Source organism: Dendrobates tinctorius, unplaced genomic scaffold (assembly GCF_039654945.1).
Source record: "Dendrobates tinctorius isolate UK_male_01 unplaced genomic scaffold, ASM3965494v1 ptg000026l, whole genome shotgun sequence".
In the NCBI taxonomy this organism is placed as follows: domain Eukaryota; kingdom Metazoa; phylum Chordata; class Amphibia; order Anura; family Dendrobatidae; genus Dendrobates; species Dendrobates tinctorius.
The window spans coordinates 16,465,477-16,479,960 of NW_027361694.1; the positions used below are offsets into that span (position 1 = coordinate 16,465,477).

The following is a 14,484-nucleotide window of genomic DNA, read 5'->3' on the forward strand; positions in this document are numbered from 1 at the left end:
ATGCAGACTTTGATGGAATGGTCTGCGGGTGTCATGTTGCTTTTGGAGAGCCCCTGATGTACCTAAACAGTGGAAACCCCCCACAATTGACCCCATTTTGGAAACTAGACCCCCTAAGGAACTTATCTAGATGTGTGGTGAGCACTTTGAACCCCCAAGGGCTTCACAGAAGTTTATAACGCCCGGGCGTGAAAATAAAAAAAAAATCATTTTTTTTCCACAAAAATTATATTTTTGCCCCCATTTTTTTATTTTCCTAAGGGTAACAGGAGAAATTGGACCCCAAAAGTTGTTTTGCAATTTGTCCTGAGTAGGCTGATACCCTATATGTGGGGGTAAAACACTGTTTGGGTGCATGGCAGAGCTTGGAAGGGAAGGAGCATCATTTGACTTTTTCAACGCAGAATTGGCTGGAATTGAGATCCGATGCCATGTTGCGTTTGGAGAGCACCTGATGTGCCCAAACAGTGGAAAACCCCAATTCTAACTCCAACCCTAACCCCAACACACCCCTAACCCTAATCTCAGCCCTAACCCTAACGGGAAAACGGAAATAAATCCTTTTTTTTTTATTTTATTATTTTTCCCTAACTAAGAAGGTGATAACGGGGGGTTTGATTTACTATTTATAGCGGGTTTTTATGTTTGGCAGCTGTCGCACACTAAAAGACGCTTTTTATTGTAAAAAAAGTTTCTGCATCATATTTTGAGAGCTATAATTTTTCCATATTTTGACCCACCGAGTCATGTGAGGTCTTATTTTTTGCAGGACGAGTTGACTTTTTATTGGTACCATTTTCGGGCACGTGACATTTTTTGATCGCTTTTTATTCCGATTTTTGGGACGCAGAATGAACAAAAACCAGCGTTTTATGAATTTCTTTTGGGGGGTGCGTTTACACCGTTCCGCGTGTGGTAAAATTGATAAGGCGGTTTTATTCTTCGGGTCAGTACGGTTACAGCGATACCTCATTTAGGTCTTTAAGGTTTTGGCGGTTTTATGCAATGAAAACTATTTTATATAAAAAATAATTATTTTTGCATCGCTTTATTCTGCGAGCTATAACTTTATTTTTCGCTGATGACGCGGTGTGGCAGCTCGTTTTTTGCGGTACCAGATGACGTTTTCAGCGATACCATGGATATTTATATGCGTCTTTTTGATCGCACGTTATTGCACTTTTTGTTCGGCGGTATGATAAATCATTTTTTGCTTCGTTTATTTTTATTTTTTTTAAGGGGATCGCTAAAGGGCTTAACTAATGGGACAGTTTTATAAGGTCAGGTCGTTACGGACGTGGCGATACCAAATATGTGTACTTCTATTTTTTTCTTTTTTATTTCCAAAAAATGAATTTATTGGGGAATATTTTTTTTTTTCCAATATAGCGATTTTTTTAAAATTATTTTTACACTTTTTTTTCTAACTTTATTAGGTTGTCCCAGGGGGGGACATCACTGTCCTGTGACAGAATGCTGATCTGTCACATCACAGATCAGCGATCTGTCACAGGCATAGACGCAGACTTCCTCATGCCTGCGCTTTGCAGGCACTGAGGAAGTCAGCTCCGTACAGGCCCACGAAGGTCCCCGTCGCTATCTTGGATCCGGGGACCTGTAGGGAAAGAGACCCCCGCAGCAGCGCTGCACATTGCGCTGCTGTGGGGGGCTCAGGGAAGCACGGAGGGGTACACCGCGATCGTGTTTTATCGTGTACACGAGTCATATACAGGGGTCGGCGGGGGAGGGGGGGGGTCAGACCATACTCCCCCATCCTGGCACGGTCTCTGAAGCCCCCCTGATCTCAGTGTCCCAGCGGTCACGTGGTACCGCTCATTAAACTCATGAATATTCACATATTTAATTAGTGGTACCACGTGACTGCTGAATGCAGGAACAGCCTGTGACGCCGACATCATGCTGGAAGCAGGGGCTGAAAAGATCGTGCGCCAGGAGGGGGGTGGTGAGTATGACGGTGGAGCAGAGCAATTACTTACAGCTCCCCATTCCATCGCTGTCTCCGGGTCCTCTGGCTGTGACATTTAGCGGAGGGCACGATGACGTAGTCAGTGCTCGCCATCTGCTAACGTCACTGCACAGGACCCAGGAAACAGCAATAGATCCGGGAACGGTAAACATAGCTGGTGACGGGGGCCTGAGCCAGCAGCCACACCGGCTCCTGGCCCCCAGCGACAGAGAGGTGAGTATGTCTTTTTTTTTTATAGCAGCAGCAGTATATGGGGGGGGGGATAGTTTATGTATGGAGCTTCTACTTGGGGCACCTTTAACCCTTGTGCAGCATATGGGGGGGTATTTTATGTATGGAGCTTCTACTTGGGGCACCATTAACCCTTGTGCAGCATATGGGGGGGTATTTTATGTATGGAGCTTCTACTTGTGCCACCATTAACCCTTGTGCAGCATATGGGGGTATTTATGTATGGAGCTTCTACTTGGGCCACCATTAACCCTTGAGCAGCATATAGGGGGTATTTATGTATGGAGCATCTACTTGGGCCACCATTAACCCCTGTGCATCATATGGGGGGGTATTTATGTATGGAGCTTCTAATTGGGCCACCATTAAAGGGGTTTCCGGGCTTTTCACAATCTCAGTACATATCTGGGCTGCAGAATTATGACATTAAGTAATTTACTTTGTCACTAGTTTGCACGGTTTTCTAGATATTCTGAACAGAACGTCCAAGGGGGGTGTGTTATGGCATGGAAATGAGAACTAGTCGTAACCTCCTACTCTACTCCAAACATGCCCTCTATAGCAACAACCCCACCCTCCATAGCTACAGGCCCTCCCCGTCCACATGAAGCAGCCCTCATCACACAGTAACGAATTCTTCCCCTCCAGCAGCCTCAGTGCAGAGAGCTGCTCCTCCCCCAGACACACACTGAACAGTTATCTATGGAAAGTGAAACTAGTGAGGGAAAATCATCCTGTATTCTGGGCCACTCCATGATTACAATACATAACTCATTATCAGTAATTCCTTCCCTCACTGTCCCAGGCTGTTGGCAGCAGTGAGAACAGACTGTGTGATGGCCAGTGATGGGGGTCTGCAGCTTCTAATCTGCACAGGGGATGGCAGTCACTGAAGTAATCTGTTCTGTGACAAAGCCTCTGCTGTGTGAATGAGACAGCTCTGTGTCACTGATGTCTTCACACAGCAGCAGATTTGGTGCAGTGTATGTGCGAAGCTCCACCAAACTCCCAGCAAGCTCCAGTGACCAGCACCACCCACTGCCCACTCATTGGCTGGCAGTAAACTGCATCCGCACTCATCTTTATCATCATTCCAGCATTGGAAATAACAGCAGTGATCCTGTATTTGTGAAAGCAGCACAATACATACATACAACCCCCAACACTTCACACTGTTACAGCTGCTGATTGGACAGGCTGTTCCCATCAGTATTTGTGTCATTAGAGACACAGTGATCACACATATACTGCACCAAATCTGCTGCTGTGTGAAGACATCAGTGACACAGAGCTGTCTCATTCACACAGCAGAGGCTTTGTCACACAACAGATTACATCAGTGACTGCCATCCCCTGTGCAGATTAGAAGCTGCAGGCCCCCATCACTGGCCATCACACAGTCTGTTCTCACTGCTGCCAGCAGCCTGGGACAGTGAGGGAAGGAATTACTGATAATGAGTTATGTATTGTAATCATGGTGTGGCCAAGAATACAGAACGATTTTCCCTCCTCCTCACTACTTTCACTTTCCTTAGATAACTGTTCAGTGTGTGTCTGGGGGAGGAGCAGCTCTCTGCAGTGAGGCTGCTGGAGGGGAAGAATTCATTACTGTGTGATGATGGCTGCATCATGTGGACGGGGAGGGCCTGTAGCTATGGAGGGTGGGGTTGTTGCTATAGAGGGCATGTTTGGAGTAGTGTAGGCGGTTACGACTAGTTCTCATTTCAATGCCATAACACACCCCACCTTGGACGTTCTGTTCAGAATATCTAGAAAACCGTGCAAACTAGTGACAAAGTAAATTACTTATTGTCATAATTCTGCAGCCCAGATATGTACTGAGATTATGTGAAAAGCCTGGACAACCCCTTTAACCCTTGTGCAGCATATAGGGGTTATTTATGTATGGAGCTTCTACTTGGGACACCATTAACCCTTGTGCAGCATATGGGGGGTATTTATGTATGGAGCTTCTACTTGGGACACCATTAACCCTTGTGGAGCAATATATGTATTTATCCTTGGAGCATCTTGTTGGGCCACCATTAACCCTTTTGCAGCATTTTATGGGGGTATTTATCTATGGAGCATCTTTTTGGACCACCATTAACCCTTGAGCAGCACCACCCTCGGCTTATACACGAGTCAATACGTTTTCCCAGTTTTTTGTGGCAAAATTAGGGGAGGTCTGCTAATACACGAGTATATACGGTATTTAATTCCATTAGGGCTAGGGTTGTGATGGTTTGTTAGGGGAGTTGGGGCGGCTATTCGGGTTGGGGTTAGGGTTGATTCCAGCCAATTTTGCATTCAAAAAGTCAAGTGGTGCTCCCTCACTTCTGAGCCCTGCCATGCGCCCAAACAGTGGCTTTACCCCATATATACAGGGTATTGGTATACTCCAGAGAAAATGAACTACTAAATTTGTTGTGTAATTTCTCCTGATACCCTTGTGAAAATAAAAAAAGCTTGGTTCCAAAGTAAATTTTTTGTGAAAACAGTAAAATGTTCATTTATTCCTTCCACATTGCTTTAGTTCTCATGAAGCACCTGAAGGGTTAATAAACTTCTTGAATGTGGTTTTGAGCACCTTGAGGGGTGCAGTTTTTAGAATGGTGTCACTTTTGGGTATTTTCTCTTATATTAACCAGGGCTGTGGAGTCGGTAAGCAAACCTGCGACTCAGACTCCTCAATTTCCCTTACACCGACTCCGACACATATTGCTTATATTTAAGTGAAAAATTTATTGTAGTACAATGTGAACCTCAGACATTTAATCATTTTTATGATCCAATAATCAAGATATTTAGATAGAACAGAATATATATTGGTGTACTACCCGGTTTTCATTCTTTTTGGTACAGATACGATATGGATAGACAGATATGGATAAATGGATAGATAGAGCAGATTTCTAATCTGCTTTTGAAAACATTATCTATGAGCTCAAAAACCTTTCAGGTGATGCAGTTTTTTAAAAAGATGATCAGCTTTTGCAGCTGAAAACCGTATCCTCAAAAAACAGCAAAAACGCTGTGTGTGAATGTAGCCTTAGATCAGGAATATAACAGCCATTTATAGGACATTTCATAACTTTCCCAAACTCCTATGAAAAAATATTCAGCACATCCTGCATTGAATTACTGTACCCAATTTATTATATATTTTAGGAGTCGGAGTCGGTCCATTTTATACCGACTCCAACTCCACCAAAATGAGCACCGACTCCGACTCCACAGCCCTGATATTAACTCCCAAACTCATGTCAAATGTGAGGTGATCCCTTAATTTTGTTGGAACAATAAGAAATCGCTTGTCAACTTTTAACCCTTATAACAACCTAATTTTTTTGTTATGTTTGCAAAATTGTGCTGATGTAAAGTTGACACGTGGAAAAAGTTATTTATTAACTATTATGTTTGACACCACTCAGATTTAAGGGTACAAAAATTAAGTATGAAAATTGCAATTTTTTTGCCAAATTGCCTTTTTTTCATAAATAAGTTGTATCGAAGAAATGTTACCACTAACATGAAGTACATTATGACATGAAAAAAATCTCAGAATCAGTGGGATAAGTTGAAGCATTCTAGAGTTATTACCACATAAAGTGACAGTGGTCAGAATTGTAAAAATTGGCTTGGTCATCAAGTACCAAATTGGCTCGGTCACTAAGGGGTTAAAGTAGAATAGTGCAAAAACGTTTAACCAGCAACAATTTTCTCATTTTGTTGATAAATAGGATATGCTAAAGTAATCTATTTTTACCAATAGATCAACAGATCTAAAACTCACTGTCAAGAAGAGCCACCTCTGGTTTAATTGAAGCAGTTTTCATTAGAGGTCCCATGACCACTGGAAGGTACTGCTGGAATTCTTTCCCAAGGATTTTGCACATACGTGCCCATGCAGAAATCATGTAAGAAATCTTAAATAAATGAGAAAATAAATTAACTACTAATCCAAATGGTCTAAGCAAAATAATTATTTTATTGTACATTGGTAAAGCATTAACAAAACAGTGTAGTTGGAGATTACTATGGAGAAATTCACTGTTGGGGTATCTTACTGTGTTTGATAGGTGGCCACTTGTTAGCATCATTTTATCTGTATTAAAAGTTTTTAGTCTTTGGTATTACATACTTAAATTACGCCATTGGGCATATGCTTTTACTGCATTGCATAAAATTAGAATACAACAGTATGCACCATTTGTGATTATGTGTTTATTTTCTAAAATCTATTAAAGCAAACCCATTAGCAGGATTTTGAAAAGTAAACGACAGGCAGTGTCAGATTGGCAGGGTTAAACTGATACCTGGAGTGAAGAAATCCATCTTGTGGTTCTTGTGTAATCAGTGTAAAGCTAGTTTCACACTAGCGTTTATGAGCGCAGCGACGGCCTGCGCACGTCCGCCGCTAAGCCCCGCCTCCGCCGGTAGCTCCGCCCACCGGCGCATGACGCTGCATGCGCCCTGCGTCCCCTATCTTTATCACTGGGGGCGCAGGCCGTGCGCAGTATGCGTTTGGCGGCGCATGCGTCCTTTTGACGGTGCGCCGACCTGCGCGAAATGCAACCTGCTGCAGTTTGGTTGCGTCGGCGCACCGTCAAAAAGGCGCATGTGCCGTCAAACGCATACTGCGCACGGCCTGCGCCCCCTGTGATAAAGATAGGGGACGCAGGGCGCATGCAGCGTCATGCGCCGGTGGGCGGAGCTACCGGCGGGGGCGCGGCATGGGGCGGGACTTAGCGGCGGCCGTCGCTGCGCTCATAAACGCTAGTGTGAAACTAGCCTTAGACTTTTTTTCAGTTAATGATACACTCGTTCTACGGGGCGGGACTGTAGGCAGAGTCTTATCTTGCTGCTCTAAGCCAGAGAAACCAAGGAAAGACCTGACCACAGGCCTGCCCTGAAACACAAACATGTTCGTCAACATAGAGACAGACTGTTTGTGGTTCGAAGCCGGCCTGTGGTCAGGTCTTTCCTTGGTTTCTCTGGCTTAGAGCAGCAAGATAAAACTCCTACAGTCCAGGATATCATTAACTCAAAACTGACACCGATTACACAAGAACTATAAGATGGATTTATTCACACCCCAGGTATCACTTTAATAAGTTTAATACTGCCAACCTGACAACGCCTGTAGTTTACTTTGCAAAATCCTGCTGACAGGTTCGCTTTAAGTTTATTCTAAGATCTATTAATTAAAATGTACTTTGTTCGTAGGACAACCCCATTCAAGATTGCTTCCATATGAAAAGGTTCATCATTATTTTTGAGAATAAGGAAACACGTTTTAAACTTGGCCCTCTGTGTATTTGGGTTTGACATCCTTGCCTTAAAGGAAATCGGACATTCAGTTTTTGTGCCCCAAATTAATATGTTAACTGTAATCTAATATATAAAGCTCAAAGTGTGTATGTATGTGTGTGTGTCCGGGATAGGCATCCGCACCGTCGCAGCTGCAGCCACAAAATTTGGCAGTGTCACACGTCTGGACCCCGAGAGCGTCCTAAGCTATGTTGTGAGGCGAAATTTTAACCCCGCGCGTTCCAATTCACCAAACAATTTTGCCCCCGTCTACATACTGGGGAAAAAGTGTGTGCGCGTCAAGCCCCGCCCCTCATTATGAGGTCACAATGCCCCTATTTGCATACTGGGGAAGCAGTGTGTGCATATCAAGCCCCGCCCATCATTATGATGTCACAATGGTTGCCATGGCGACGCTGATGTCATCATAGGTTGCAAGCCCTGCCGCCGCTCATTATGATGTCATAATGGTTGACTATGAGATGGAGGATGTGTGATGGGTATATGGGCACTAGACTATGGGATGGAGGATATGTATGACGGGTATATGGGCTCGGGACTATGGTATGGCGGATGTGTATGACTGGTATATGGGCACTGGACTATGGGATGGAGGATACGTATGACGGGTATATGGGCACGGGACTATGGGATGGAGGATATGTATGACGGGTATATGGGCACGGGACTATGGTATGGAGGATACGTATGACGGGTATATGGGCACGGGACTATGGGATGGAGAATATGTATGACGGGTATATGGGCACGGGACTGTGGGATGGAGGATATGTATGACGAGTATATGGGCACGGGACTGTGGGATGGAGGATATGTATGATGAGTATATGGGCACGGGACTATGGGATGGAGGATATGTATGACGAGTATATGGGCACGGGACTGTGGGATGGAGGATATGTATGACGGGTATATGGGCACGGGACTATGGGATGGAGGATGTATGATGGGTATATGGGCACTCGATTATGGGATGGAGGATATGTATGATGGGTATATGGGCATGGGACTATGGGATGGAGAATATGTATGATGGGTATATGGGCATGGGACTATTGGATGGAGGATGGGTATATGGGCACGGGCCTATGGGATCGTGGATGTGTGATGGGTATATGGGCATGGGACTATGGGATCGTGGATGTGTGATGGGTATATGGGCACGGGACTATGGGATGGAGGATGTATGATGGGTATATGGGCACTCGACTATGGGATGGAGGATATGTATGATGGGTATATGGGCATGGGACTATGGGATGGAGAATATGTATGATGGGTATATGGGCATGGGACTATTGGATGGAGGATGGGTATATGGGCACGGGCCTATGGGATCGTGGATGTGTGATGGGTATATGGGCACAGGCCTATGGGATCGTGGATGTGTGATGGGTATATGGGCACGGGACTATGGGATGGAGGATTATTATAATTTGTTATAACTAACCACAGTTAGTTACTATGCCCGGGCAGCGCCGGGCTCTTCAGCTAGTGCATAATAAATCCACACCTTAGTTTTAGCAATCTGTGTATTTGATTGAGAACTCTCTTGTTCAATTTTTATGCCACCGAGCTGCATGTGCAGGAAGACTGGCTCTGCACTTACAGCTTTCTGACCTATTTTCACGCCCGCTGCTGGCCTCCTGTAACTGAATGATCGTTTACACCTCTAGTGATATGTCCGTCTCCCCCTCCCCACAATTTCATGCAAGTGCTGTCATTCCTGGAATGATAGACCTGCAGATCTTTGCCCCAGGAATCACTAAGCTTGAGCGAGATCTTGGGTGCTGGAGCAGGTCACAGAAGGATTATCTGACAGTGACTGGGGTAAGAGACCAGACAGCATTAACTGCAGGGCCAAGCCCATTGCACTTGTGGCTCATTAGCATAAGAATTGCACACGGAATTTCTCTGAAGCTGAAACATTGATTTCTATAATGAATGCATGGATTTATTCCGCATTACAGCGACTTAGATTAGTTTTGGGTACAAAAATCTACAGTTGTTTTTATTCACAGTTGTTTTTATGTGCAAAAAACCTTTAAATTTCATTTCTGCACCAGGATATAGGGATTTTTGTGTACTCACCGTAAAATCCTTTTCTCCGAGCCAATCATTGGGGGACAAAGACAGTGGGAGTTATGCTGCTTGCCACTAGGAGGACACTAAGTAAACCAGAAAAAAGTTAACTCCTCCCCTGCAGTATACAACCTCTTGCTGGATGAGATTTCTCCAGTTCAGTTAAAAAAGCAGTAGGAGCATAAGCAGTCAATAATAACCATAACTGTTAAAACCTAAGAATGCTAAACAGGGTGGGTGCTATGTCCCCCAATGATTGGCTCGGAGAAAAGAATTTGACAGCGAGTACACAAAAATCTTTCTCCTACGCCTCATTGGGGGACACAGACAGTAGGACGTCCTAAAGCAGTCCCTGGGTGGGGAGCATACATCTGCTAATACCCCATGTACCACTGACTTAACACTCTGGTACTGCAGATTGCAGGATGAGTCTGCCGAGAGCTGCATCCGCATAGGCCTGAGAATAAATTTGGTAATGTTTTGTAAAAGTATGCAGACTGGACCAAGCCGCAGCCTTGCAGACCTGTTCTGCAGTGGCCCAAGAGGCGCCCACTGAGCGGGTAGAGTGCGCCTTAATCTCTGCTGGGACAGGCGCGTTCCTGACACGGTAGGATTCCTGAATCGCCAACTGAATCCACCTAGCTAGCGTTGCTTTTGAAGCAGCTAGACCCTTCCTATGCCCCTCTGGAAGTATGAATATAATAAAACTAGGAAACAGAGAAGCGCAATAGGGTCTTATCTGGTGGACAATTGAATAGATATAGTAAAGGTCTACTCACCCTTTCCAGGAAAGGTATAAGCATATAAACCCGCTGTCAGCCTGCTGCACGCCCGAAGGTCCACTGCGTGACCTCCAATACGAATCCTTAAGGATAAAATGTTATTCTCGGGCTTACTGTGCGCTGCTTGACCAGGATAAAATCACCACAATGGGAATTAAATGGTTACATTTCACACATTGTGGTGATTTTATCCTGGTCAAGCAGCGCACAGTAAGCCCGAGAATAACATTTTATCCTTAAGGATTCCTCTGGAAGTATGAACAGGGCATCTGACTTGCAGAAGGGAGCCGTCCGCGAGATGTACCATCTCAAAGCCCTAGCCACATCCAGGGTGTGGAGGGCCTTCTCAATGCGAAGGACTAGTGCCGGACAAAAGGAAGGCAAAACAATTTCCTCATTGAGATGGAAAGAGGATACGACTTTGGGTAGGAAGGACGGGGACGTCCTGAGAACTGCCTAATCCTGATGAAAGTTCAGGAACGGAGGGCGGCAGGACAGAGCCGCCAATTCCGAAACTCGTCTGATGTAATTGCCACTAGAAAGACCACTTTCCAAGAGAGAACGTCAGTGGCACGTCCTGCAGCGGTTCGAAAGGAGCCTCCTGTAAGGCCCCATGACTCCAATAGCCTTCTATAAGGAGGTGCCACATGGGAGACTCCCTGAATGAACATCTTGACCTGAAGTTTGGTGGCAATTTTGTGTTGGAATAGCACTGACAAGGCCGAAATCTGGCCCTTGAGCGAGCTAAGCACGAGGCCTGACTTTAGTCCAGATTGAAGGAACTCCAATATGGCCGGAATGGAAAACACCAGAGGTGATCGACCATAATCCTTGTACCATGAAAAGAAGGTTTTCCAGGTGCGGTGATAGATGCGCATGGACACAGGCTTCCTAGCACTAATCATGGTGGAAATCACGTGAGAGAACCCAGCCTGTGCTAAAATCCAGGATTTAACAGCCACGCCGTCAAAGACAGGGCCCCGGAGTTCTGTGGTAAATCGGGCCCTGAGAGAGTAGATCCATGCCATCTGGAAGTCGCCAGGGGACATCGGTGACCAGTTGTATCAGTTCTGCGTACCATGCCAGGCGCGGCCAATCTGGCGCGACTAGGATCACTGGTACTTCCTCTGTTCTGATCTTCTTGATGACCCTCAGAAGCAAGGGAAGAGGGGGGTGGGGGGGTGGGAGATGTACGGGAGCTGGAACCGGTGCAGTAACAGAAATAGGGTGTCCGCTCCGATGGCACATGGATCGGGCAATGAACTGAGGAACCTTGTTGTTTAGTCTTGAGGCCATGAGAGCCACATCCGGAGTCCTCCAACGATGACAATTCTGCTGAAAGACTTTCGGATGAAGAGACCACTCTCCCACGGCAAGGCCCTGGCGACTGAGAAAATCTGCCGCCCAATTCTCTACGCCCGGGATGTGGATTGCTGAGATGGGCGAATGGTTGGTCTCGGCCCAATGGAGGATGTGACTCACTTCGTGCATGGCCATCCTGCTCAGAGTACCTCCCTGGCGGTTGATATACGCTACAGCCGTAGCATTGTCGGATTGGATCCTGATGGGGTGACCTGCAAGGAGATGGTGGAAACTCCGTAGAGCTAATCTGATTGCTCGTATCTCCAAGATGTTGATGGGGAGACGTGACTCTCGAGTTGACCAAGGACCCTGTGCCGTGTGGTGACGAAATACCGCATCCCAGCCCAGAAGACTTGCGTCGGTGGTTACTACCAACCATCTTACTGGGAGAAAAGACCTCCCTTGACTCAGGGAGGACTTCAGTGTCCACAACTTGAGGGCTTGTCTGACCCGCAGGGACAGAAGAAACCAACGGTCCAGAGAGAACGGGTTCTTGTAGCTTGGTTACTACCAACCATCTTACTGGGAGAAAAGACCTCCCTTGACTCAGGGAGGACTTCAGTGTCCACAACTTGAGGGCTTGTCTGACCCGCAGGGACAGAAGAAACCAACGGTCCAGAGAGAACGGGTTCTTGTCCCAAGCTAACAGCAACATGTGTTGTAAGGGACGGAGATGGAACTGCGCGAATGGAACTGCTTCCATCGCTGCCACCATCTTTCAAAGACGTCTCATGCTGAAACGAATGGAGTGAGAAACCGGTCGGGAAAGAGTCCGCGCTGCCTGTTGTAAGGCTTGGGTCTTTTCTGGAGGGAGAATGACCAACCCGAAGGAAGTGGCCAAGATCATTCCTAAAAAGGAAATCTGCTGGGCTGGTTTTGGGAAAGACTTTTCAAAGTTTATCTTCCAGCCCAGGCGAGAAAGTGTATTTACTGTTATATCCACGGATTCCTTGCAGGCTGGAAGGGACGGACCCTTGATGGGCAGGTCGTCCAGATACGGTAACACCACCACTCCCCGAGAGTGGAGAATGGCCATGACAACCGCCATGACCTTAGTAAAGGCCCTGGGGGCGGTGGCGAGTCCGAAGGGCAAGGCAACGAACTGGAAGTGTTCCTCGTGAATTGCAAAATGCAGGAACTGCTGGTGGGACGGGCAGATCGGAATGTGAAGGTAAGCATCCTTGATGTCGATGGATGCTAGGAACTCTCCTTTTTCCATGGAAGCGACAACTGATCGGAGAGTTTCCATTCGGAATCGCCGTACCTTGACAAAATGATTTAACAGTTTGAGATCCAGTATGGGCCGCATCGTCCCGTCCTTATTTGGAACCACAAAAAGGTTTGAATAAAAACCCCTGAACCTTTCGTGATGAGGGACCGGGATGACTTCATCCCTTTGCAGAACCTGAACAGCCAGAATGAAGGCTCGTCTTTTTCTTGGGGGGTGAGGACCGAAAATTCTATCATGTATCCGGAGGACACCAGCTCCCTGACCCACTTGTAGTGGACGACCGCGAGCCAGGTGTGACTGAAGGAAAGTAGACGACCGCCTACTTGGTCGGTGTCCGCCGAATACCGCAACAAGTCATTGTGTAGAAGATCTATGGGATCGGGCTCCCCTAGATCCATATGCCCTTGGCCTGGGCTTCCAAGAGCGGTTAGGTCTGTTTGAGATCTGGCAGCCTCTGTCTCGGCGCGGGGACCGACTTGATCCTGAAGAGAAGGTAGGGGAGGACCAACCGGAATTGTTGCGAAAAAGTCGAAAACGCGTCGGCTGTTGGCTCCGAAACGGCCGAACAGCCTTTTGCTGAGGAAGGAATTTACTCTTTCCCCCAGTAGTATCAGAAATGAGCTGGTCCAGGTTTTTCTCCAAAACGACGACCAGTCTGATAGGGCAGGGAAGTCAACGATCTTTTAGATGTGGCATCCGCCTGCCAGTTGCGGAGCCATAGGGCTCTTCTAATGGACACTGCATTAGCGGCAGTTTGAGCAGCGCAATTGGCGACATCTAAAGAAGCGTCCATTACAAAGTTCGCTGCATGCATTATCTGCCTGGCGACCCTGGTTGCCTCCGGAGGAAGATTGGTACCCTGGAAGGCAGTAATTAAGACTTCTGCCCAAGTGGCCATTGCCTTAGTGACCCAAGTCGCCGCGAAAGATGGAAAAAGCGCCACTCCTGAAGCTTCAAAAACTGAGCGTGCAAGGTAGTCAATTTGACGATCGGAGGGGTTTCTGACTGAGGAGCCCTCAGAAACGGATAGAAGCGACTTAGAAGCAAGACGCGATACAGGAGGAGTCCACCGAAGGGGACTGTAACCAATCCTTCATTAGGTCTGGAGCAAAAAGGTATTTAGTCTCAGTAGACTTTTGCCCTGTGAACCGCTTATGTGGTCGATCCCTATGTTTCTGGACAATGTCCTTAAACTCCGGAGTCATGCTGGCTGCAAACAATAGGAGAGGGAGAGCGAGAGACAGAACTCGCCGGTGCTGAAGCACAAGCGTGACTAGGGGACGCGCCATGGGTCCGCTTTCTAGCCTGACCCTCCCTTGAGCAAGTACGGCCCCTGCTGGTGGACGGTTCCCCACCGTCGCCAGAGCCCTGCTTGGGCGGTAAAGACGCTTTCTGACTTAAAGAGGCTTCCCGGAGGGAGTCTATGGCCTGGGTCAGTGACTCCACCGACCGTGACAGGGACGCAGCCCACTCAG

At 46.8% G+C, this 14,484-nt stretch overlaps 1 protein-coding gene across 2 annotated transcripts in view; it reads right to left on the reverse strand.

Annotated features, from left to right (window-relative positions):
* IPO5 (importin 5) overlaps positions 1-14,484 on the reverse strand; it is a 100,785-nt gene that overhangs the window by 26,359 nt on the left and 59,942 nt on the right. For both annotated transcript variants that reach the window (XM_073569549.1, XM_073569550.1), the window contains exon 16: positions 6,015-6,147. In XM_073569549.1, coding sequence (XP_073425650.1) covers positions 6,015-6,147 — 133 coding nt within the window. The remainder of the gene's footprint in view (positions 1-6,014; positions 6,148-14,484) is intronic.